This window comes from Hemitrygon akajei, chromosome 3 (assembly GCF_048418815.1).
Source record: "Hemitrygon akajei chromosome 3, sHemAka1.3, whole genome shotgun sequence".
NCBI classification, from domain to species: domain Eukaryota; kingdom Metazoa; phylum Chordata; class Chondrichthyes; order Myliobatiformes; family Dasyatidae; genus Hemitrygon; species Hemitrygon akajei.
This window is the reverse complement of record NC_133126.1, coordinates 14,613,906-14,641,554: the sequence shown is the minus strand read 5'-3', so window position 1 is coordinate 14,641,554 and position 27,649 is coordinate 14,613,906. Positions and strand designations below refer to the sequence as shown.

The following is a 27,649-nucleotide window of genomic DNA, read 5'->3' as shown; positions in this document are numbered from 1 at the left end:
ATAAAGTCTTAACCTGTTCAACCTTTCCCTACAGCTCAGGTCCTGGCAACATCCCTGTCAACTTTCTTCATACTCTTTCAATTTTATTTACATCTTTCCTTTAGGTAGGTGACCAAGACTGCAGAAAATACTCCAAATTAGGCTTCACCAATGTCTTATACAACTTCAACATAACATTCCATTTCCTGTACTCAATACTTTGATTTGTGAAGGCCAATGTGCCAAAAGCTTTCTACTTGTGACACCACTTTCAAGGAATTATAGATCTGTATTCCCAGGTCACACTGCACTCCTCTGTGTCTTCCCGTTCTCCATGTAAGTCCTATCCTTATTGGTCCTCCCAAGGTGCACCACCCAACAGTTGCCTGCATTAAATTCCTTCCACCATTTTTCTGAAGCTTCCTTTCAAAACCTTCAGGAAATACAAAGGCATGATCCACTTGGGAAAGGTAGTGTTTCTGTAAAGGAATAGAATCATGTGTGGGAAGTCAAGATGTATCCTGTACTATTTCAAAGCTATAGTCAGTAGTGGCTGAGAGTTGTAAAGTGAGAATGCATGGGGACAGATCCTTTGGTTCTTCTTGGCCATGCCAGCCAAGTTGTAGAACTGAACTGGTCCTATTGGCCTTATCCAATTAAAACTTTCCCATCCATGTAACTGTCCAATTTAGTGAATGACGCCCTTTGGTCATGGGTTTGCCAGCTCATCAAAGTGTCCATGGAGAAATTCTGCCAACTGGCACATTCCAGACTGCAGGAGTACGTGCTGAGGGACACACTGAGGCTTGGTGCAGCCACCACAGAGTCTCGATGAGGAAGGGCTCGTCTGCTACTGGAGAGGGAGGATGCCCCTCAGTTATTGAAGAGGTGTAGCACCCCAAAGAACCACATGAGTGTCAGCATTGATGTGCAGGAAAGTAATAGAGCAATACTGAAAGCATTGACGATGAATGCAAAGCATTAAAATGCATTGCACGGTTTATTCTTCTAAACTCTCTTTCGAATTATAGTCATGGTAAACTACAGCACAGAAACAAACCCTGCTGCCCTTTTCTTCCTTGCCAAACAATTTAAGTTGCCTTGTTCCATTGGCCTGCACCTGGACCATAGTCGTCCACACCCCTCCCATCCACGAATCTGTCCAAACTTGTCTTAAAGGTTGAAATTAAAATGACATCCACCACTTGTGCTGGCAGCTTGTTCTACACTAGTGGTCGCCAACCCGTCGATCGCGATCAACTGGTCGATCTTTAAGACTTTCCTAGTAGATCCCCCCCAAAAAAGAAAAATAAACACACAAATACTGTTGAGAGATTGTTCCTGGGTTGCAGGGTTTTTAATTCCATTCTTTCTGCCCAGTGCGCAAGCGTGTAGCTCCACTACAGTGTACTTCAGTGGTCCCCAACCACCGGGCCGCAAGGAAATGATATGAGTCAGCTGCACCTTTCCTCATTCCCTGTCACGCCCACTGTTGAACTTGAATACACGCAAAGTCATTACCCAACTGAGGTGGCCTAATTGCAGTGATACCCTCGCACCAGGGATCACTGGCTGGCCTTGGGTAACCAGTGCCTCGTGTGGCCGGCGGGAATTTGCTACTGGCCTAGAGCGCGGACAAATGAGCGCTGCCTCTAAACCTGTTTAGCACACCAAATGTTCGTGGGGAACCCGGTGCTAAAGTATTTGCAGACGACTTAATTCAGGCTCAGGGTTTCGTAAGTAGCGCAGCAGCTACCTCACTGCGATCTAATGAAAGTCATTCCTCGGCCGATAGATCCTACAAGGGGGGTGGGCACACGTCTTGCCGCACTCCTCGCTCAGTTGGTCGCTCTGTCCGGACTGTGACCGCCGCGGACCCGATACGAGAACAGCTGTACCTGGCCAAGGCGTCTGGCGGCTGGTGGGTGGGAGGCTGTCTCCTGTGTGACGTGGCTACCGGCCAACCTCGCCCCATCGTCCCGGCAGCCTGGAGGCGGTGAGTTTTCGACTCCATACACGGTTCGGCGCACCCATCTATCAGGACAACTGTCCGGCTGGTCTCCAGCGGGTTCGCGTGGCACGGACTTCGCAAGCAGGTCAGTGAAGGGGCCAGAACGTGCACGCAGTGCCAAACAGCCAAGGTGCAGCGGCACACTAAAGCCCCGCCGCAGCAGTTTGAACCCACCCACCGGAGGTTCGACCACATTCATGTGGATATCGTGGGCCCCCTATCAGTGTCCCGAGGAGCGCGGTACCTCCTAACTATGGTAGACCGGTTCACGAGGTGGCCAGAGGCGGTCCCGCTCACCAACACATCTGCAGATTCCTGCGCCCGAGCACTGATCGCAACCTGGGTAGCACGCTTCGGGGTACTGGCCCACATTACCTCTGACAGGCGCCCAGTTCACCTCCAGCCTGTGGTCGGCTGTGGCCAGCCTATTGGGAACGCAGCTGCACCACACAACTGCCTACCACCCACAGTCGAACGGACTGGTGGAACACTTCCACCGTCACTTGAAGTCGGCTCTCATGGCCCGCCTGAGAGGACCTAACTGGGTGGACGAGCTTCCCTGGGTCCTGCTTGGAATTCGTACAGCGCCCAAAGAGGATCTGCACGCCTCGTCGGCCGAGTTGGTGTATGGCGCACCCCTGGCCATCCCAGGAGAGTTCATACCAGCCCCAAGGGGGCAAGAGGAAGAACCCACAGCAGTCCTGGACAGGCTACGCGAAAGGCTCGGCAACGTGGCCCCGTACCAACTTCACAGCACAGACGGACCCCGACCCATCTACCCAAAGACCTGCAGGACTGTAAGTTTGTGTTTGTACGAAGGGACGGACACTGGGCACCGCTACAGCGGCCGTACGAGGGGCCATTCAAGGTGATCAACAACAACGGGTCCATGTACGTTCTGGACATTGGGGGGAGAGAGAAGGTTTTCACGGTGGACCGACTCAAACCAGCCCATGTGGACTTGGCGCAGCCGGTCGAGGTTCAGGCACCGCGGCGCAGAGGCAGACCTCCCAAACAGAGGCTGATCCAGACTGTGGACATTGGGGGGTGTATCGCCTGTTCTGGGGGGGGGGGGGGGTTATGTGGCGACCCACTTTCTGCGCAGGCGAACCGGCTCACAAATAGCCAGCGCGCGGGGGGAGACTTTGGTAATGCACCTCTGATGTCATTTCCGCCCGGAGAGGGCGGGCGCTAGGGATTAAATGCCAGCGCCACGAAGTTTGAATAAACTAGTCTCCAAACGACTTACTGACTGCATGTCGTTATTTCAGCGCTGTGTGTAGCACATCGCTACAAGTTTATGTTTTTCGTTAAAGTTGACCTATTATTCCTGTTTGTTCTTGCATGTTCGTTAGGTGAGAGTGCCTGGTGACAGAATGAGTTAGAAATTTTTAAACAGCTTTTGTCTCTGAGTGATTTCAGTATAAAATCTCAGTAGGTTTTGAGAGGCTTTTATAAAGGGTAAGGGGATTGTCAATCAGATACAGTGTTCAGTTGAGGCCTCTCTGACTTGTTATGTTGGATATATGATTCCTAAAGCAGCCCCTTGATAGGGGCAAGGCAAATTTCCAGTCCAATTCTGACAGGTGTTGAGATAGATTATTGGTAATTAAAATGTTGCTTTTCTCACATAGTTGCTCTTGAATTTACTGCTGTCTTTACAATACAATAACAAAGACTCCCGCTCTGAACAACTTTATTGATTGCAAAACCCCAGAGATCATGTGATGCATTACAGAAATCTATCTTCTGTACTTAACACCGTTATTTATATATAGCAATATCCCTTTAGAACAGAGATGAGGAGGAATTTCTTTGGCTAGAGGGTGGTTAATCTGTGGAATTCATTGCCACAGAGGCCAAGTCATTGTGTATATTTAAACTGGTGGTTAATGCATTCTTAGTAAGAATGTGAAAGGTTACAGGGAGAAGGTCAGAGAATCGGATTGAGAGGGATAATAATTGTGCCGTGATGGAATGGTGGAGCTGACTGGGCTGAATATAATCCTAGGTCTTATGGTTATACAACTGTAATACTGTCTTCTCTGATGACTAATCACTTTTGTATGAAAAATGTGGAATTTCACACTAATTTGCTCTGCCACTTTTCATTAGAATAAAAATTAGGTGGCACAGTAGTATAGTGGTTAGCACAACGCTTTACAGTACCAGCAACCTGGGTTCAGTTCCCACTACTCCCTGTAAGGTGTTTGTACGTTTTCCCCTTGACCGCCTGGGTTTCCTCTGGGTGCTCCGGTTTCCTCTGGGTGCTCCGGTTTCCTCCGGGTGCTCCGGTTACCTCCCACAGTCCAACGACGTACCAGTTGGTTAATTGGTCATTGTAAATTGTCCTGTGATTAGGCTACAGTTAAAATGGGGAATGGCTGGGTGTCGCGGCTCGAATAGCTGGAAGGGCCTGTTGATTCACTGAGGTCTATTAAGTTTCAGATTTGTTCATTTATTGATCACAAGTACATTGAAACATACAGTGAAATGTGCCATTTGCCATAAGAACCAAAATAACAAGAACGTGCTGGGGGCTGTCCGCAAGTGTTGCCACACATTCCAGCACCAGCCCACTATGCTCAGCAGAGTTCAAATTAATTTTACTGACTTTCTGAAGCACGCATCACTAAATCGCATTCTTGGCTCATGCTGTGGCAGAGAAATTTCTCCCAAGCTTGGTAAAAGAACCTCCAAGAGGATCACAGCCTTGACTAGGGTTTGGAGGCTTGCATATCTCAAGGACATAGAAACATAGAAACATAGAAAATAGTTGCAGGAGTAGGCCATTCGGCCCTTCGAGCCTGCACCGCCATTCAGTATGATCATGGCTGATCATCCAACTCAGAACCCTGTATCTGCTTTCTCTCCATACCCCCGATCCCTTTAGCCACAAGGGCCATATCTAACTTAAGACACTATCTAACTTAAGACATGGAGAGCGATGTTGGCTAGAGTCAGACCTTTATGCTTTGGCTTTTGGTAGGGTCATCCATGCCAAACTGGTCAAAGAGCAGAGGCCAAGATAAGAGCGGTCCACCAGTCATCCAGGTTCAGGGGTGCAGCTCAGGGCTAACAACCCTGAATGGTAAAAGAAATGTTACAGAAACTGCAAGGAAGAATCCTTCTATATCTGTGTGTGACTGTATGGACAGACAGAGATGGAGGTCTTCATTGCTGGCCTAAATACCAGCATCATAAAGGGCAGTAGGTAAGTTAGAAAAACAAACTGCAGTTTGTCTGTATTGACTACAGTGAAGAAAGATTAATTGAAGGTTATTCTGGCCCGTTTGCAGAGGATGCAAGTATTTATGCCTTTACTCAGTTCATAATCCCTCACACTGCATGTTATTTTCAAATTCCCCTTCCAGCAGGTTTCTGGCAAGCCTCAGGACTTCAGACCACAGTTTATTCTTTCATATTTTAGTGAAACTCGCCGTTTTTTCTTCATACACATTATTGTTTTTAGGATGTGAGCATCGTTGGCCCATCTATTATTTGCCTATCTCATGTTGTGGGTGAGGGAATTGTAGGTTTTAAAGTTAGCGTATCTGATCTCGACCTAAAACATCGACTGTTTATTCACCTCCATAGCTGCTGCTCTGGTATGTTACGCGCGTTGCTCTGGATTTCCAGCATCTGCAGAAGCTCTTGTGTTTAGAAACCAAGATAAAATGTGTGGCTTGCTGGGAGGCTGCAAGTAGTGATGTTGTCTTTGTGCTTGGTGGTATTGATCATTGCATTGGGAAGTATGTTTTGTGTGCTTTTTGTAGATGGTATAAACTGCTTTTCGTGTAGAGATATGACTATGGGATGCAATTGTGGTTTGCTGAGCTAGGATTTTGTTGCTTTACCTGGGCAGCCTTGTCTTAGGGCCGTGAACAGGTTGTTTTTGATCAAAGAGTACTGTGCAGAAAATGTCTCATTCTTCACTCTTAGGTTGGAGGAGTAACTCTTCATAGGTACATTATGACATAGTGTCTTGTACTTCAATACAAAGGTAATGATAAACGATTGCAATAACCAACTGGTTAACATTAACAAACTCGTGGTTTCCTGGCGTATGTGATGAATAAATTGTTCTTGGGGTTCCAGACGGGTGCAGGTATCAATTAGAACTGGCGTTTCAATGACAAACTCTGCCATTTTCATCAGGGGTCATCCTTGATGAAGGAGGCAGAGTTTGACATCGAAACGTCGAACATAACTGATACCTGTACCCGGCTGGAAACCCGAGAATTATTTATTCATCATATTAACATCAACATTTGGAATATGTTCAAGTTCATATTCCATCTGGATGCCATCCAACCTGGTGGCATGAACATTGATTTCTCCAAATTATGGAAAATTTCCCCCACCCCTCTTCTTCTATTCCCCACTCTGGCCTCTTACATCTTCTCCCCTGCCTATGGTAATGTTACAGCTGTATAAGACCTTAGACCCCACTTGGAGTACTGTGTTCAGTTCTGGTCACCTCAGTACAGGAAGGATGTGGATACAATAGAGAGGGTGCAGAGGAAATTTACAAGGATGTTGCCTGGATTGGGGAGCGGGCCTTATGAGAATAGATTGAGTGAACTTGGCCTTTACTCCTTGAAGTGACGGAAGATGAGAGGTGACCTGATAGAGGTGTATAAGATGATGAGAGGCATTGATCATGTGGTTAGCCATTGGCTTTTTCCCAGGGCTGAAATGGCTATAATGAGGGGGCATAGTTTTAAGTGCTTGGAAGTAGATACAAAGGGTTGTCAGAGCTAAGTTTTTCACAGAGAGTGGTGGGTGTGTGGAATGCACTGCCGGTGACTGTGGTAGAGGCAGATACAATAGGCTCTTTTAAGAGACACTTAGATAGGTACATAGAACTTAGAAAAATCGAGGGACATTCTAGGCAGTTTCTAGAATAGGTTACATGGTCAGCATACTCCTCCCTTATCAGATTCTTACCTCTCCAGCCCTTTATCTTTTCTACCCACCTGACTTCACCTATCACCCTCTAGCTATCCTCCCTCCCCTCCTTTTTATTCTGGCATCTGTCCCCTTCCTTTCGGCCCTAAATGTCGACCATTTATTCATTTACATACCAGCTGCCTGACCTACTGAGTTCCTCCAGCATTTTGTGTGAGTTGCTTATGGTAATCTTTCTCCCTTCCCTTTCCCTCTTCTTCAGTTCCCCACTCTGGCCCACCTGCCAAACACCTCCCCCTGGTTCCCTTCCTTCTTCCCTTTCTCCTATGGTCCATTCTCCTCTCCTCTTAGATTCCTTTCTCTGCAGCCCTTGACCTTTTCCTCCTGCCAACTCCCAGCTTCTTCCTTCATTCCCTACCTCTAGCTACCTGGCTTCATCTGTCACCTTCTAGCTTCTAATCCTTTCCCTCCACCCCCCCCCCCACCCCAGCCATGTTCTTATTATGGCATCTTTCCCCTTCTTTTCCAGTCTTGCTGAAGGGTCTCAGCCTGAAACATCAACAGTTTATTCATTTTTTGTGCATGTTGCCTGACCTGCTGAGTTCCTCCAGCATTTTGTGTGTGTTGCATTGGATTTCCAGCATCTGCGGATTCTCATGTGTTCATTCTTCACTTGTCGGGAGGTATTATATTATATCGTCAGGCCTTTCACTAAAAGCCCAAGCATTTGGAGCTGAGGGCTGAGATGTTGAGGCCTACTCTGGAGCAAATCCCTTCATGCATTGCACTAGGGAATTCAGGCAAATTGAGAAACAAAGTTAATGTTCTGGTGAAGTTGTCTTCAGCTGGAAATATTAAGCTTTCCTTGATTTTCATGATGCTGACTAATTTGCTGAGATTTTGTCGATCAGATTGATAAACTTGTGCTGTATCTCACTGAAAGCTATAAATTTGACCCAACTGTGAACATCCAGTGATTGCATGAAAAGGATTTTGTGGCCCGTGTTTAACATTATTAATTTGATTGACTTCTCATGGGGTCTTTTCAAGGCCTGCTGAACATGTTGGAGTGGAATTTTGTCTTGAACAGCAGGTCAGAACTGGAGCAGTGCATTAGTGAGTAACAAAACTAGAAACAGGCCTAGCGATTAATGGAAAGCCAATGTGAAATCAGTGCCACCCAAGTTCCTGGTCCATTGTATAGTTAGACGTTTTTCGAGTGACTGAAATTCCTTTGAGAATAATATTCAGCAATTATCAAGGAAAAGGATTCTTTCACTTGTTGAAGTGCAAAACCTGCACTGCTCAGTTTAAAGGTCTATGAGAAGACGTAGAACATGAAGATGTTCTAACAGCAGTGGACAGATTAGAACCAGTAACCATTGTTTGGGGTGTCCAGTACCAGGGGTCCAAGTGTAAGGATAAGTGTTAGCCACTTAAGACTGACATGAGGAGATTTTCTTTTCACTGGGATAATGATGAACGTGTAGAATTCTCTACCACAGGAAGCAGTTGAAGACGAATCTTTAAGTCCATTCGATAAGGCTGCTGGTTATTTTTCTTGGTGCTAAAGAGATAAAAAGATATGGGAAGAAAGCTGGAACAGAATATAGATGAAAGTGTCACAAATATAGATGATAAGTAATGATCATATTGAATAGGAGAGCAGGTCTGACTGGTTGAAATTCTCTCTGTTTCTATTATTTTGTATGAGGTGAAGAGCAGTCAGGCTGATCAACACCTCCACCCATAAATCTGCCCCTCCACCAATACATTCACAACAGCTCACGTCAATTTATGCACATATAATCAACCTTTATATATAACTGTTGGTTGTACGTTGTGTTTTATAGGATTGGTTTTATATTTATATTTATTGTGTTCTTTTTTGTTTCTTTATTGTGTTTTTTATGCTTATTGTGTTTTTTTATGCTGCATCAGATCTGGAGTAACAATCATTTTGTTCTCCTCATGCTTGTGTACCAAAGAGTGACAATAAATAATCTTGACTCTTGAGATTCACCGGACATATCTCTGTTAATCACTGCCATCTCATTGTCTTGCAGACCCTGCCTCAGCCTACATCAGACAACTGGAAAACAAAGTCAAGTTTCTGGAGGAAGATAATAAGATCTTATCACAGGTATAACTTCCCTAATTCTCCAAAGTCTTCATTGATGTAATGTACAGCAAGTTTTTCCTCCCCATCCAGTTGTAGCAGCTGCCTGTGGATCCTGCGGGATATACTTCACATTTTAGCCCCATTGATTATTTATTTATTGACAACCCCACTGAGCCACGCTGCCCAGCATACCCCCAGGTTCATCCTAGTCTAATCACAGGACAATTTACAATGACCAATTAACCTACCAACTTTGGACTGCGGGAGGAAACCAGAGCACCCGGAGGAAACTCACGTGGTCACGGGAAGAATGTACAAATTCCGTACAGGCAGCAGAGGGAAATGAACCCGGGTCGCCTATACCGTAAAGTGTTGTGCTGACTACTACGCTACTGTGCCGCCCTACCCAACATGCCCCACCCAACTCCTAATCATTTTGCAACCAGCCCTATCACCCAATAAATAGCCTGGCTCCGTCTTCATCATATGACTGACCATCCTTTCCTCATCAGCCACACTTCTCCTCCTTCGCCTCTTCAACGCCCATCCCAGTAGCATTATCAACCCATCATATTAAACTTCTCCTGTGATTTATAAACCCACTTGTGAGATTCTGAATCAGAATCAGGTTTACTATCGCTGGCATGCATCATGAAATTTGTTGTTTTGCGGCAGTGTGTGAAGCCTCGTTGGACAGGGCCAACCATGGACGTTGCACACTAGCTGTCTATGTACACGCAAGCTGGTATGCCAGCCAGGCTCTACGATATGACATGCAACATCAGGTGCCCCCTCTCCACACAGCTGATGAATCCAAAGGAACAGCAGAGACCAATGGAGTTTGGGACCAGCAGCTTCGCAGGGATCTCCAGTCAGTGCTGAACTCAACATAGGACTGCCTCAGGGACTCCAGCTCTGCACTTTTCCCGTGGCGTTTACTCGCGAAGCCTTCCCCACGAGCGGGTGTAACTGCGAGGCAGCGGAGGGTTGAGATCTGAGTTTTCCTTCTCTTAGAGGAGTTGCCAACCATGGCTGGCAGCAATACAGTGTATACATAATTTAAAAAGCTATAAATTATAATAAGAAATATTTATAATTATATATATATAAATTAAGTAAATAGTGCAAAAGAGAGCAAAAAAAGTTATGAGGTAGTATGCATGGGTTCATGTCCATTCAGAAATCTGATGGCAAAGCTGTACCTGAAATGTTGAGTGTGTGACTTCAGGCTCCTACACCTCTCCCTTGATGGTGGCAATGAGAAAAGGGCATGGCTGGGGTGATGGGGGTCTTTAATGATGGATGCCACCTTTTTGAGGCATTGCCTTTTGAAGATGCCCTCGATGCTGGCAAGTCTAGTACCCGTGATGGAGATGGCTAACTCTGTAACATTCCTGTGCAGTGGCCCCTCCGTACCAGACACTGATGCAACGAGCTAGATTGCTCCCCATCATGCATCTGTAGAAACTTGCAAATGTCATTGGTGACATACCAGTTCTTCTCATACACCTAATGATATATAGCTTCACACAAAGTACACTGCAGATGCTGTGGTCAAAGCAACACGTACAACACGCTGGAGGAACTCGGCAGGTCAGGCAGCATCCGTGGAAACGAGCAGTCAACGTTTTGGGCCGAGACCCTTCTTCAGGACTGAAGAGGGAGCAGGCAGGGGCCCTATAAAGAAGGTGGGGGGAGGGTGGGAAGGAGAAGGCTGGTGGGTGTCAGGCTAAAAACCAATCAGAGGAAAGAACAAGGGGTGGGGGAGGGGAAGCAGGGAGGGGACAGGCAGGAAAGGTGAAGAAGGAATGTAAGGTGAAAGCACTGTGTAGTAGAAGATGGCAGAATCGTGTGAGAGGTGATAGGCAGCTGGAGGAGGAGGCAGGGTGAAACTGGGATGGGTGAAGGGAGAGGGAGTGAATTACTGGAAGTTGGAGAATTCAATGTTCATACCAAGGGGCTGGAGACTACCCAGATGGTATATGAGGTGTTGTTCCTCCAACCTGAGTTTGGCCTTATCGCGGCAGTAGAGGAGGCCATGAATGGACATATCCGAATGGGAATGTGAAGCAGAGTTGAAGTGGGTGGCAACCCGGAGATCCTGTCTGTTGTGGCGGACGGAGCGGAGGTGCTCGATGAAGCGATCCCCCAAACTGCGTCAGGTCTCACCGATGTAGGGGAGGCCACACCAGGAAATATAGCTTCTGTTATGCCTTCTTTGTAATTGTATCAATAAGTTGGGCCCGGGATAAATCCTCAGAGACGTTGAAACCCAGGAATTCGAAACTACTCATCTTTTCCACTGCTGATTCCTCAGTGAGGACTGGCGTGTCTTCCCTTGACTTTATGGAAGTAGGGCTACATGGATTTTACAAGAAATAACATTAATCAGAACAAAAAGAGCAAAGCCCATTGTCGTGCAAAGTGATCAAAATGATGTAGGTTGCTATAGTGAAGGCCTGTCTGGTTCTGTGTCACAGACAGATGGGTATATGTACAAAATTCAAAACAGATTTATTATGAAAACATATATATTTCACATTTGACTCTGGGATTCATTATTTTGCAGGCATTCACAATAGAGCATGGAAATACAATAGAATTAATGAAAAACTACAAACAACCTTTTTGTGAATTATTTATAAGGACAGTAGATCTTACAATTACACGACCTGATTACTCTCTTAATGATGTACCAACAGAACATCTGGGCTACCTTTCAACTCCCGTCTATGTCTTTACTCAGGAATGAACCAGTTTCCAGTGATATTCAGTGTCCTGAGTAAAAAGTGAGAGTTTTCCAGGTAAATGTCTCTCAAGGATCTCCTCTGGACCCAGTAATTTTTGAATCCAGGAAGAAGCAGAACCATGCCATTCGGCCCCTAGAGTCTGTTCCAGCTCTTAAAGATGGTTGATTTTTTTCCCCTCTCAACCCCATTCTCCTTCCTCCTCTCCCATCCTTTATCAATCTAGAATATATCAGTCTCTGCTTTAAATGTACCCAATGACTTGGCCTCCACAGCCAATAGGGGACAAGAACACAAGAAGTAGACCACTAGGCCCTCAAGCCTACCTTGCCTTTCAAGGTGATCATAGCTGACCTCAACTTCTCTTCTGTGCTATTTCATAGCCTTCAATTTCTTGATCTTTCAAATAATTCTCTATCTCCACCTGAAATATTTCTAACTGGCTGACTTCCACCACCCTGGGGGGGGGTCAGAGAATTTCAGAGATTTACTCACAACAAGAGGAGAAATGTCTCTTCACTTTAAGGGATAAGCCTCTCACACTTTATTCCAGTTGCCGCGGGCAACACAAATCCCGCAGTCAAAATTACCAACACAGATTGATTCCATTTTCAGATTGTTTTTTGTGGGATTTTGCTGTACATAAAACAGCAATCAGGTTTCCTATATTGCAGGGATCATAAGTCTCTCATTAACAATAAAATGCAGGATGATGTGATGAAGCAGTGAAAGGTGAAGTAGAACGGCAAGTCTTTCTTTTTCTGCCTCTCTCCGTCATGTGTGTGAACAATAATCCCTTGGGCATTGAAATTACTGGTCATGGTCAGAAGATAATAAACTGTAAGGGAACAATGTGCCTCAGGGATATCCATTCACTCACCAATCATGCACACAAAAGCTGCCACAAAATTGTAGGTAACATGGCAGCTGTCTGAATATGTTCAAAACATTCTGCTTTTATGTGGCTTCAGCTCTAACGTTCCTGCCGCCCAATTATAAACGGACACTATTTTTCCCTCAGTGGGTTACTTACGTTGAGGAATAAGATGCCCCATCATAATTGGATCTGTCTGCCAACTTTGAAAACAGATAGATGATGACGAGAATACCCAAGCTGAAGTGAACGCAGTGCTTTGTTTGACCCAGCTTATCACTGTGAAAGGATTTTCGAACTGTGATACCACAGATTTCATTTTATAGACGCTTTGTTTCAAATGCGGGATACTACAAGAGAATGCCAACTAAAGCTCCTCCAGCCTGTTCTCCACAGGCTTATGCATCAGGAAATGAGCTGTCAATGCTTATTTTCCCAGTGTGACATTTCCCCTTGCTCAATGGTACATCATCCTCATTTTGAACTGCTGAAAATACTCTCTATAGGTATCTTGCAAGTATAGAAGGACGTCTCACTATTGCCAAGGAGTAAAAAGAGAGTGTTAATATTTCAGCTCCATGACCTTTCAAAGTTCAAAGTAAACTTATTCTCAAAGTACATATATGTCACCATAAACAATCCTGAGATTCATTTTCTTGCAGGTATACTCAATAAATCTAAAGAATAATAACTAACAGAATCAATGAAAGATCACACCAACTTGGGCATTCAACTGGAGTGCAAAAGGCACCGAGCTGTGCAAATATAAATAGAAGAAAAGGAAGATATAATAATAACCAATAATAATAAATAATGATAAATAAATAGATAGATAGATAGATAGATAGATAGATAAATAGATAAACAAACAAACAAACAAACAAACAAGCAAGCAAGCAAGCAATAAATATTGAGAACATGAGATGGAGTCCTCAGAGTCCTTGGAGTCCATAGGTTGTGGAAACATTTCAATGATGGGGCAAGTGATACTGAGTAAAGTTTTCCTCTTTGGTTCAAAAGCCTGATGGTTGAGGGGTAATAACTGTTCCTGAACCTGATGGTGTGGGTCCTGAGGCTCCTGTACCTTCTTTCTGATAGCAGCAGTAAGAAGAGAGCAGGTCCTGGGTGGTGAGGGTCCCTGATAATGGGTGCTGCTTTCCTGCAACAGTGTTTCATGTAGGTGTGCTCAATGGTTGGGAGTGTTACCTGTGAAGGACTGGGCCATATCCACTTCTTTTTCTAGGACTTTCTGTTCAAGGGCATTGGTGTTTCCATCCCGGCTGTGATGCAGACAGTCAATATACTCTCCACTGCACTGTAGAAGTTTGTCAAAGTTTTAGATGTCACACAGAATATCTGCAAACTCCTAAGGAAGTAGAGGCACTGATGTGCTTTCTTCGTAATTACACTGCTCCATTGAGGGCTGTAAGATTGATTTTCCTTTTCCTCACACATCCTGCTTACAATCGTTTTGCTCTATATTTTTGATTTTCTGTCTCTACAACATTTTTCTATCCCCTATAACTGGCCACTCCACTTAGCTGAGATAGGCAGATGAACAGGGAAGAAGAAATCATAAGCATAAGGAAGTCTGCAGTTGCTGGAAATCCAGAGCACCACACTCACAAAATGCTGGAGGGACTCAGCGGGTCAGACAGCATCTATGGAAATGAATGAACAGTTGATGTTTCGGGCCAAGAAAGATCTCCAACCACTCCCAAGTCCTTCAGAGTCATCGAAATGACAGGGCCACAATCACATGAGGAAATGTTGGAGATGGATTGGGCAAGTAATGAGAAGAGAGGCCAACACAATCATCAAGACAGCACTTCATTGGATACGTGAAGGGTGGAGGAAATGTGAGAGATTAAAGACAACTTGGTGCTGTACCACAGAGGCAGAAGTGAAGACCCTGAACCTCACGTGGAGCACAATGGAGAAGATGGCCAAGGACAGACAGAGATGAAGGACCTTCATTTGCCCTCTTAAACGCCAATGCCATATTGAGCAGTGAGTACCGTAGATTCCGGACTACAGAGTGCACCTGATTAAAAGCCGCTGGCTCTAATTTTAGAAAGAAAATCAATTTTGTACTTGTACAGGCCGCACCGGATTTTCGGCCGCACCGGATTTTCGGCCGCAGGTGTCCCACGTTGTAATATGAGATATTTACACAGAAAGATATTACACGTGAGGATTTTTTAACTTTTAATTAAATCCATATGGTAACATAAACAAATACATATTGCAAATGCTTTTTTTCGAACCGTGCCTGTAACGCGGCTACTTTTAAATATACGTTGCGTATACTTTTTTACTGAACAACATTCCAATATCTCCTAACGACTGGTAAAAAATATATATACTGCAGCCTACCAGGAAAAGTTATTGATCGCCTTTAACTTAAAAGCAGCGTTTTCGCTCCGCTGCTCGCCCCCCGCCGTCCCGTTTATCGCAAACCGGCATTTTTCCCACAAGACGCGGCGAAACCGGGTGTGACGTCATAGCATCCCGGGATGTAGTACAGAAAACAAATATAGTTAAAACAGTTCTAACTTTAACTAACAAATGAATTACTAAGCGAAAATATTATAAACTAAATAACTGCCATAAAGGCAGCACAATGCTTTTCTTCGAGTGTTTTCCATGTTGATGAGGGTGAGTACAAATGACTGATTTACAATAATTTAATTGTGAAAGTGCGCTTGATTTATCGTACAATTTCATTGGACCTCTGTGAACTACTCATCAATTTTATTGGTCTACTGTTACGAGGCAAAATGTTTTTGGCGGCATGAAAAAAACCCATGCATTAGCCGCACCGTATTAAAGGCCGCAGAGTTCAAAGCTGTTCAAAATGTGGGAAAAAAGTAGCGGCTTAAAATCCGGAATCTACGGTAAGTAATAATGACACAGTTCACAAGGCATTGAAGGGTACAATCCAATGCAGACATATAGGAAGTTCTCATTGGAATATTTGCTACTACCACCAAGATCTGCTCCTGCAATGGCTCTACCCAGGATTCCATGCTCAAAGCAGCGTCCCTCCTACTCGTCGTGGCGTAGTCACTGTGGGCTTTCTATCTTGACTGCCAGCAGCAGCCAGGTATGGGTCAGATGCTCCAGCACCATCCATTTTCAGGGCTAGTTGTTTCGGCTGTGTGGATGGGCAAAACTGTTGGTATGAATATAGTGGGCCGAAGAGCCTGTTGCTGTGCTACAGAACTCTTTGGCATCTTGCAAAGGAAAGACAGCATTTCTGCAGCATGTATGTCCATACATGGCCTCCTCTACTGCCATAATGAGGCCAAACTCAGGTTGGAGGAGCAACACCTCATATACCGTCTGGGTAGCCTCCAGCCCCTTGGTATGAACATCGAATTCTCCAACTTCCAGTAATTCCATCCCTCTCCATTCCACCATCCCACTTTCACTCTGCCTCCTCTTCTAGCTGCCTATCACCTCTCTCATGATTCTGCCTTCTTCTACTACCCATAGTGCTTTCCTCTTTCATTCCTTCTTCACCTCTCCGGCCTATCCCCTCCCTGCTTCCCCTCCCCCACCCCTTGATCTTTCCTCTGATTGGTTTTTCACCTGGCACCTTCCACCCTCCCCCCACCTTCTTTATAGGGCCCCTGCCCCCTCCTTCTTCAGTCCTGACGAAGGGTCTCGGCCCGAAATGTTGACTGCTCGTTTCAACAGATGCTGCCCGACCTGATGAGTTCATCCAGCTTGTTTGTACGTCTTGATTTGACCACAGCATCTGCAGTGTACTTTGTGTTTAGCATTTCTGTAGTGCTGCTCCCAATCTTGGAACATCCCAAAGTATTAGACATGCATTAAAATAGTTTTCAAGTACAGTCACTGTTTGAAATCTCTCAGAAATAGGAACCTGATAATCTAGGTATGGTGATATTTATTGAAGGATAAGCAGGCTGCTCCCCTGAGTGGACAGGCGGACCCTTTGTTTAACCCTTTATTAGAAAGTTTGATTCATAAAAAATAGCATTGGTATTTTCTTGATCTGTGGATCTGAAAGCAACATAGATTTTGGGAATGTCAGCACTGGTGGAACTCTGGAGTGAAGACTCCAGTTAAAATCCCTCTGCAGCAGATACAGAATTTAAATCTTGCTCATTTAAGAACCTGGAGATTAACCAGAACCGGAAATGGTAACCATGAAAATCTGCTGAGTTCCAATCGTCTGATCCTGTCTGCATTCTTACCTGGCTGGACTTGGACTCACAATGATGAGATTGTTCAGCTATGAACTACTTTCAGAAATGTTGTAGCAAGCCACCCAAGTATCCCAATCTACCAGAACTCCTTATTGACCTTCCTTCAGTATTCCTTGGTGCCAGCCCTGAACCTTTCTTCCCATCAACTTGACTGGAAGAACCTCAGTGTCTAGGAAAACAGCTTACCACTCCTTAGGATGGATACTAAATATTGACCTTACCAGCAAAGCCCATGTCCCACAAAAGAAAAAATATTTCCTTCTAAATTATTTTCTTATACCTCCAACAAAGTACTATGTAGAAAGGCAGGATGGTTGATGTTAGTTGAAGAAACCATGAGGCACTCACATGTGCACTGAGAAGGAAAGCATTGGCTAGCTGCATTTTTCCACCCTGCTCTGTTAGATGAGAGAAACTTCTCCTGAATACTTCCCTCTCATGAATGGATTTCTTAAACACACTGCACTTGGAATCAGATTCATTATCACTGTCTGATATAGTGTGAAATTTGTAGTTTTGCAGTGGTAGTGCAATGCATGAAATCACTATAATTTAGAAAAGAAATAGTGTAAACAGTAAAGAAGAACTTTAATGTGTTTATAGACCATTTGGAAATGTGATGGCGGAAGGAAGATTGAGAATCATTGAGCGTGGTTTTTGAGGTTACTGCACCTCTCCCCCAATGATACTAATGAGAAGAGGAGAGGTGCAGATGGTGAGCAGATTTCTTCATGGGTGCCACTTTCTTGGGGCACTGTGTCTTGAAAATATCTTCAATAGTGGGGAGCAGTTGAAACTGGCTGAGTCTACAACCCTCTGCAGCCTCTTGTGATGCTGTGTAGAGAAGTATTTGTGCTCTCACAACCAGACTGTGTAACAGTGTCTGCCCCCAAGCCATTAGACTCCTCAGTTTCCAGAGTCTAGTCACACACACACACACATACTCTCTCTCTCTCTCTCTCTCTCTCTCTCTCTCTCTCTCTCTCTCTCTCTCTCAACTGAACACCACTCCACTCCCTTTGCAATTGTTGCTCATTTCTTTCTCAATTCCTGCTAAAACATTGTTTACATTTACATTTACATCATTTATTATTATATTGTAATTTGCCTTTTACTGTGCTTATTGTCTTGTTTGTTAATTATTGTACTGTCTTGCACTGTTCTGTGCACTTTATGTAGCCTGTGTAGGTCTGTAGTCTAGTGTAGTTTTGTGTTGTTTCATGTAGCACCATGGTCCTGGAGGAACGTTGTTTCGTTTTTACTGTGTACTGTACCAGCAATTATGGTTGAAATGACAATAAAAAAGTGTCTTAGAGTTGGATTTAGAAGCTGCTTGAACAAACTCAAACAGACCAAGCACGGGGAGTTATCCTGTATGATGCGTCTTCTGATCCAATCCAATACTAACGTTTAAAAAGTTGAAGAATTGTATTCAATCCTTTATTATTAACAAACAAAACGTTCTTGTAGCGATGAAACTGGTGGATACGATTTCAACTTCAACAGTTAAGAGAAATTTGGATAGTTACATGGATGGGAAGGGTATGGAGGACTATGGTCCGGGTGCAGGGCAAGAGGACTAGGTAGTTTAAATGGTTCGGCACAGACTAGATGGGCTGAAGGGCCTGTTTCATTTTTCTATGACTCTATAACTCTAATATTGTATCTGTTTCTGGGATAACTTTTATCCTTGAACTACCCGTTTTGTATCTTTTTATTGAAGCATTTCTGATTTATGAGGTCAAAGGTTGCGTACTGACCCTGCCTTAAAACATTTTGATCAGCCACCTCACAAAAATATATCACTGCCTTTAAATTAAATATATGTATCTATTTGGCAAGGTAAGTTCTGGATTTAGCCCAAAGAAGTTGCTCATCAATTTCTCCCTCAGCCATCGGCCTGAACCTCATTCATCCTGCGGAGATGTGTGAAAATGTCTGGCTGAGGGGTAAGGCCTCATTTATTATAGTCATTGGTCTGCTAAGGCCTGCAGGCTCGGTGTCAGTGGCAATGCTGTGACTAGTTTATTGGCTGCAGGCAGCCAATCAGATCTCATTGTCTGTATGACCTTGATGCCTTTGATGTTGCCTTTACTAATGGTGACATATTGGATTTTTATCTAATCGACTGACATTGCAAAGCAGTACAGGATTAGCAGCAAGAGAAACAGAAGTGAAACACATGCTTATTCTTGAGAAGAAAAGAGTAGGCCACCTTTTGATTTATTTATTTTAAATATTTCGAAGTTCAAAAGTTCAAACATGAGAAAATCTGCAGATACTGGAAATCCAAGGCAGCACACACAAGATACTGGAGGAACTCAGCAAATCAGGCAGCGTTATTGGAAATAAATAAACAGTTGATATTCTGGGCCGAGATCCTTCTTTAGGACTGAGAAGGAAGGGGGAAGATGCCAGAATAAAAGGGTGGGGGAAGAGGAAGAAGGCTAGCTGGAAGGTGATGGGTGAAACCAGGTGGGTGGGAAACGTCAAGGGCTGGAGAAGAAAGAATCTGATAGGAGGAGAGTGGACAATAGGAGAAAAGGAAGGAGGAGGGGACCCAAGGGAAGTAATAAAATTCAAAGTGCATTTATTATTGAATTATGGCTGTAACCTTGAGATTCAGCTTCCTGTAGACCAGCACAAAATGAAGAAACACTGTTGAAGCCGTGAGTCTCGAGTCTCTCAGCTTATTGTAATCCTGATTGTTCAGTTTCAGTTGAATTTTGATGGTGAGCTGTTGGGTGTTGTAAACCATGTCTTTTTGTAAATAATAATGTTCTGGTTGTTCGCATTCTCTGAATTCTAAATTATGTCAAATCACATGACAGTTCCCTGTGAAATCAACTTAATGTCAAGGTTGCACTTTGCACTGGACATCAGTACTGCTCCCACTGGCTTGTGAACAGGGGACTTACTGGGCTTCGAAGTTCCAAGTATATTTATTATCAAAGTATGTATAAATTATACAAACCTGAGATATGTCTGCTTACAGGCAGCCACAAAATGAGAAACTCAAAAGAAACCAATTTTTAAAAAACACCAACATCCAATGTGCAGAGAGACAAAAAGCAAATCATGTGAACAATAAAGCAAGGCATCAGCTTTAAGAAACAAACTGAGTCCATAAACCCGAAGCCCAGAGCAGCTGGAGTAGGCCCATAACCTCAGTCTCAGTTCATCACGCAGTGGGGCAAGTTGCTACAAAGCTCACAGACACTAAGCCCAGAGCAGCCGGGGCACGACTCAGCCTCAACCTCAGCACCGAGGAGAGCGGAGTAAAACGTCGCAGAGCAGAACCGGCCCCTCCCCTCCCCTCCAGTCCTGACTCCCTGCCTTTTCAGTCCATCTGGCCTGGTGTTTAAATTGCCCAAGCACCGGGTCATCACCTGCACTCGGACCCAGGCACCGCTGCAGTGATACACTCCGGAATGGCCCATACTCGACCTTTCCAAATTGGCTCAGTGCTTAGGTGGATCCAACCAGAAGTTTACAATGGCTTAAGAAGGTTGAGAAGGTTCGAAGGGGGCACTGACAGTGTAAACACTGTGAGGATGTTCCCTGTGCTCAGATTAAAGAGACCTTACTCAGGAATGAGCCAAAGATATTTTTCTTTCAGCAGATTAGGTTAATTTATTTCTTTGTTATTATTGAGATACAATGGAATAGGCCCTTCTGACCCTTCTAGCCACACTGCCCATCAATCCCCTGATTTAACCATAGCCTAATCACAGGACAATTCACAATGACCAATTAACCTACCAATTGGCACGTCTTTGGATTGTGGGAGGAAACCGGAGCATCCGGAGGAAACCCATACAGTCATGGGGGGAATGTACAAACTCCTTAAAGGCATCAAAAAGAAATGAAGTTGGGTTGCTGGTGACTGTAAAGAGTTCTGCTAACCACTACCTTACTGTGCCACGTATTAATTGCGGTAATATTACTTTTATGTGTTGTGTGTGTGAGTTATATGTACTGTGTCGTGCACCTTGATTCATAGGAACTTGGTTTTATTTGGCAATATACAGTACATGTATATGGTTGAAAGGCAATAAACTTGAACTTGATCCAACTCTGGGAAGAGTGGTGAAGGAAACCCTGATGATTTTCTGTTCACTGATACACACCGCAGTTGGAAGTGGAAGGAGGGGTTGGCATGCCAGCCATTTGTGTCCCGGATGATGGCGATCAGTCTGAGTAGCACATATGTCCAGTGCACTTGCTGTGGAGAACTCTGGCTAGATCACACGTTGTATTCGACCCAGTAAGCTAGCTCATTATGGTTCCGAGGTTAGGTTGTATCTGAGTTAATGTAAATAGATTTGACAAGAGGAATAATGGGCTGCATTTAATTAAATGGGAGATCATTTGTAACTGTCAAACTTCAGCTTGGCATAGACATATTGCTGCCACCCACAGATCAAACTGAACCTCTGCATTTGACATCCCATCTCAGGGATACAGAGGCAATTCCATTACTGTCATCTACAGTACCTAATACTAATTCATGTATGTACATACCATAAGACAAAGGAGCAGAAGTCGGCCATTCGGCCCATTGAGTCTGCTCCGCCATTTTATCATGAGCTGATCCATTCTCCCATTTAGTTCCACTCCCCCGCCTTCTCACCATAACCTTTGATGCCCTGGCTACTCAGATACTTATCAATCTCTGCCTTAAATACAGCCAATGACTTGGCCTCCACTGACGCCCGTTGCAACAAGTTCCACAGATTCACCACCCTCTGGCTAAAAAAAATTCTTCGCATCTCTGTTCTGAATGGGCGCCCTTCAATCCTCAAGTCATGTCCTCTGGTACTAGACTCCCCCATCATGGGGAACAACTTTGTCACATCCACTCTGTCCATGCCTTTCAACATTCGAAATGTTTCTATGAGGCCCCCCCACCCATTCTTCTAAACTCCAAGGAGCACAGTCCAAGAGCAGTCAAACGTTCTTCATAATGTTAACCCTCTCATTCCCGGAATCATTCTAGTGAATCTTCTCTGAACCCTCTCCAACGTCAGCACATCCTTTCCTAAATAAGGAGCCCAAAACAGCACACAGTACTCCGACTGAGGTCTTACCAGTGCCTTATAGAGCCTCAACATTATATCCCTGCTCCTATACTCTATTCCTCCAGAAATGAATGCCAAAATTGCATTCATCTTCTTCACCACCGACTCAACCTGGAAGTTAACCTTTAGGGTATCCTGCATGAGGACTCCCAAGTCCCGTTGCATCTCAGAACTTTGAATTCTCTCCCCATTTAAGTAATAGTCTGCCCGTTTATTTCTTCTACCAAAATGCATGACCATACACTTTCCAACATTGTATTTCATTTGCCACTTCTTTGCCCATTCTTCCAATCTATCCAAGTCTCCCTGCAGACCCTCTGTTTCCTCAGCATTACCGGGCCCTCCACCTATCTTTGTATCATCAGAAAACTTAGCCCAAAACTATCTATTCCATAATCCAAATTGTTGATATACAACGTAAAAAGAAGCGGCCCCAACACGGACTCCTGTGGAACACCACTGGTAACCAGCAGCCAACCACAATGGAATCCCTTTATTCTCACTCCGTTTCCTGCCAATCAGCCAACACTCTATCCACGTATGTAACTTTCCCATAATTCCATGGGAATACCTAACATTACTCCAGGAGACAGCGTCCAGATTTCCCTGTATAGATTCAAGTTAGATAAATGAATTTTCCATTGAAGCCCTTTTAGTATTTAAAGTGGAATAATCTGTGAACTATCTTCCTTTTAGTTTTCCAAATTGGTTTATTAATGTCACATACTGGCGTACAGTGGGAAACTTGTCTTGCATACCATTCATACAGAACTATTCATTACAACAGTAATAGGGCCTCTGTTGATTGGCATCAGCCGTGGATGCTGTATCCTTACCACCTGCACAAGTCAGGGCAGCGCGATCTGCAGACCAAGCTTTGTCTATGCAACACACACTCCCTCTCCACACAACCGATGAATCCAAGGGAACGGCAGGGACCCATACAGTTTGACACCAGTGGCGTTGCTGGAGTTGCCAGTCAGCATTGAACTCAGTGTAGGACTACCCTAGGGACTCCAGCTCCAGATTTTTCCTTGGCGTTTACTCCCAAAGCCTTCCCCATGAGTGGGTATAACTGCAAGGTCATGGCAGTTTGAGATCGGAGTTTCCCGTCTCTTAGTAGATGAGTTGCCAGCCATGGCTGACCAGCCCCATCTGCATGGTGACTGGTTTTAAGGCACCAGTAGCCCGCCTTTGCCCCTTCTCCTGTCAGCAGAAACAGTTCTGCCGAGCTTAGTAGCCACACGTGAAGGCCAGGAGCTGGACTTGGTTGTCAGAGGCTATTTGATTGCCCACCATTGGGAGCTTATCCCCACCGCCCCACCAGCTATGACAACCTTAGGGAATCAACAGTATATCGAGGTAATTCAGGGTTAAACAATAGCAGAGTTCAGAATAAAGTTGAACTGTTATGAGAAGGTGCAGTGCAGGCAGATGATAAGCTGTGAGGCCATAATGAAGTAAATTGTTAGGTCAAGAGTCCATCTTATCATATTTGGGAACTGTTCAGTAGTCTTTTTTTAATAAAATTTTTTAATTGAATTTTCAAATGGTTACAGAAGGAAAAAAAATTATCAACCCTTCCCCCCTCCCTTAACCCCTCCCCCCTAACATATCCCTGTAGAAAGAGAAAAAAGAAAGAAAGAATGAATGAATGAATGAATGCCTGGATATCAGAAGATCCCCACATGCTCCATGGAGTTCATAATAGCTTTAGTATATATATTTATTTATTTCCCCAAATAACCAATAATTTTATCTTCGGAGCACCTATATACTTAATCCTATCTTTTGTAAATAAGGGTGCCAAATTTTCAGAAATATTTCGTATATATCTCTTAAATTATAAGTAATTTTTTCAAATGGAATGCAGCTAAAAGCTATATCTATTTTCATTTTCTTAATGTATGTTAAAATTCTTTTTCTTTTCACTGGTCCATTAAGCCCATTAACATTAAAACTTTAAAAATTCAGTAAATTAGTCATTATTTTTAACAGGGTTACTCCAGTCTATAGTAATACCTAACTTTTCAACTTCCGTAGTACCTTGGAGAATCATTTTAAAATTCTCCGTGTTGCTATGTGTCTCCCCTCCCCCCACCCCCCGATTGTCCAGGCAAAGAAAGAGAGATTAAAGAAAAATAGATTATAAAGAAAAAAGATTACAAAATACCCCCCTACTAATGTTGTGAATAAAGAAAAAACACATTACCCCCCTCCATTGTGCGGGTCATGGCAATCGCCATGATTACACACGTGAATCCCGTAGCAATCGATCCGAAGTTCCCCCAGCTCCCCGTAACATAAAAAAGTATATATAAGAGAAGAAAAAAATAATATCACTACTCTCGATTAATATTTCTCAAATTTTTACCTTTCTCCCCCTGTATCATATAATTAAGAATATATTTAAATATTCTTCTGTCCTTAAACATCCATCAACTCCATTCACTGTCCCTGTCTTTATCTTTAATCCGTTTCACTTTTAAATCTTTGGCTGTGGTTAGTGAATATTTGGGAGTTCTTGTGCAAATTCTTCCGCATCCCGATAATCAGTAAAAGATCTTCTTTTTCCGTCATCCAAAAAAATTATCAGGGTTGCCGGGTGGCGCGATATAAATTTTTAACCCTTTTCCCATAAAACTTTTTTCGCTGGGTTAAATTCCTTCTTTCTCTTCAAAAGGTCATAACTTATATCAGGATAGAAAAGAATTGTTTTCCCTTCTATCATCAATGGCCCGTTTCTCTTTCTGGCACGTTGGGCAGCCGCCTTCAGGATCTTTTCTTTATCTTGATATCTTAAGCATTTTATCAAGATTGATCGTGGGTTTTGATCAACTTGAGGTCTTGATCTTAAGTCTCTGTGAGCCCTTTCAATTTCAATTAACTGGGTTCCTTCTTCCATTTCCAAAATTTCCGGAATCCATTATTGAAAAAAATTTATTGGATCCTCTCCCTCTATACCTTCTTTAAGTCCAACAATCTTAATATTATTTCATCTGTTAAAATTTTCAAGTACATCCACTTTTTCCAACAACTGTTTTCTTTCTGATCTCCAGGCAGAAATATTATCTTCCATTTTATTCACTCTATCAATGGTGTCTCCCATTATTTCTTCCAAGTTTTTAATTTTCTTGTCCATTTTGGCCTGTCTTTTTGTCATTTTATCAAACATAATCTTCATATTTTTAATTTTTTTTATTACTTTTAATGCTTTTAATTCATGCATTATTTACACCAAAGATTTTTTTATGTCTCCAATATCACCTCCAACCTCTTCCAACGCTCTTCTTTGCTTGTCTCTTCGTCTTCGTCTGATTTATCTAGAGAATCTGATTCCACCTCATATTCACTTTCACTTTCAGTTCCGATCATAGCTGGGATTTGTAGTTTGGGTTGCTCGTGTTTGCGCATGCCCCTTCCTTCATGCATGCGCAATTCCTGTTGCTCTTTTTTTTTTGGAAACGGTTGATGTTGCCGCAGTTTCTTGTTCTGTATCATGGCTGCTGGCCTTGATTCTTTTCCAACTTGTGTTGTCTTCAAAGTAGTAGTTTACTTCTGCTTCTGTTTAGGAGACATATCTTAAGACAATCCTGAGTAGTTTATAAGTAATTTTAAAAAAGTATTTACTAACTTTTCTTCACTTAAACATTATTTTACTGTTTTTTTACGGGAGAGCTGGATTTCCACGTCTCGATCCTACGTCATTACGTGACGTCCCCTGTTCAGTAGTCTTATAATGGCAGGAGAGAATCTGTCCTTAAGGCATTTGTATCTTCTGTCCGATGGAGGGGGAAGAAGAGAGACTGTCTGCAGTGGATGGGGTCTTTGATGATGCTGGCTGCTTTACCAATGCAGTGAGAAGAGAGGAAGAGAGACGTGATGGGCTACGTCCACAACTCTCTGCAGTTTCTTGCAGGCTTGCATAGAACAGCTGTCCTACCAAGGTGTGATAGATCCAGACAGGATGCTTTCTATGGGGCATTGATAAACGTTGGCGAGGGTTGAAGGGGACATGGCAAATTCCTTTATCATCTTGAGGATGTAGAGGCATTGGTGAGTTTTCTTGACTGCTGAGTCAACATAGTTGGACCAGGGCAAGATGTTGGTGATGTTTACTCCAGGGAACTTGAAGCCTCAGCACTGTTGATGTAAACAGGAACATGTGCCTTTCTTTACCTGCTGCCAAGGCACCACCACCTCTGGATGCTACTCCAAGGCCTACACACAACCTTCGGCAAACATGCCAACCTGGTCATTATTCACTCCTGAGCTTTGACACTAAAAGTGTCCGTGACGTACTTTTAGATGGGACTTAGCCTGTTCTTACCTACTGCTACTTGAATTTACATTGCCTTCAAAGCAGCTTACAGCCAACATGATAGACAAAATGGCTTAGCAGTTTGTCTGTAGCGGCAATGTGAGAAAAAACAAACACTCTGCTTCGTGGATGTTGTTTGAGGTTCGACTATTGGCCAGGAAGCTCTCTCACTCTCTCTGAATGATGCTGTGGCCTTTCTCTATTTGATGGAAGTCTGCTGCCCCTCTCTCTCTCTCTCTCTCTCTCTCTCTCTCTCACACACACACACACACACACACACACACACACACACACACACACACACACACACACACACACACACACACACACACACACACACACACACACACACACACACACACACACACACACACACACACACACACACACACTTACTTTGAAAGGAACAGCAGTTTTCCCCAATTTTACTCAAAATTATCCACTTCTCCAACTGCATGTACAGAGTGTGTTGTACCTAACAATTCCTATAACTTGTTCCAGCAAGAGGCTGAATCCATCACTTTAGGTGTCAGCGTCTGATCCATGAGTCTAGACAATGAAGATTGGCAGGATTAGCTGCTGCAGCATTACTATGGAGCAGCTTAATCCTGTCGCCAGCTGACATCCACAAATCTGTACAGAAATCCCGCAAACTGTGCTGGTTTGAATACGGGGAGCGCGCCAGTATCTCCTGGCCGCTGTAATCAGTGCAGGGGGGTGTTTGGATGGCCGATGATTCTCCAGCCATCCCAAAGGGAGTAGGTTTGCTCCCCATTCCACCCAAGAACTTACATTTCTTACTGATAAACTGACAGTACCAGTATCTATCTAACCAATGCTTTGTGTGGACCACAAGCCTATTGTCATCAACGTTGGCACCAGTCATGATCACCCTGCCACATTCTGGCTAAGATCAGCTGAATGTACATGGGTTAAGGGGAAGGGTGAAACTTGAGACTTTGATTGTGCAGTGGGTTTCACCTGGCTGAATTCAGTTTACATCAGTGAGTTATTTTTGCAGGGTTAAAGGTTAATTTGCAGGTTGAGTCGGTGGTGAGGAAGACAAATGCGATGTTAACATTCATTTCAAGAGGACCAGAACATAAAAGCAAGGATGTAATGGTGAGGGTTTGGTGAAGCCTCACTTGGAGTATTGTCAGCAGCTTTGGGCCCCTTATCTAAGAAAGGATGTGCTGACATTCGAGCGGGTTCAAAGGAGGCTCATGAAAATGATTCTGGGGTTGAAAGGCTTATCATATGAAGAGTGTTTGAAGGCTCTGGGCCTTCTTTCACTGGAATTCAGAAGAATGAGGGCTGACCTCATTGAAACCTATCGAATGGTGAGAGGCCTTGATAGAGTGGGTG

General features: G+C 43.8%; 1 protein-coding gene across 2 annotated transcripts in view; it reads left to right on the top strand.

Moving 5' to 3' along the window:
* The window catches only part of ccdc85ca (coiled-coil domain containing 85C, a), a 285,768-nt gene that overhangs the window by 160,901 nt on the left and 97,218 nt on the right, over positions 1-27,649 (top strand). For both annotated transcript variants that reach the window (XM_073039213.1, XM_073039215.1), the window contains exon 2: positions 8,968-9,044. In XM_073039213.1, the coding sequence (XP_072895314.1) occupies positions 8,968-9,044 (77 nt within the window). The remainder of the gene's footprint in view (positions 1-8,967; positions 9,045-27,649) is intronic.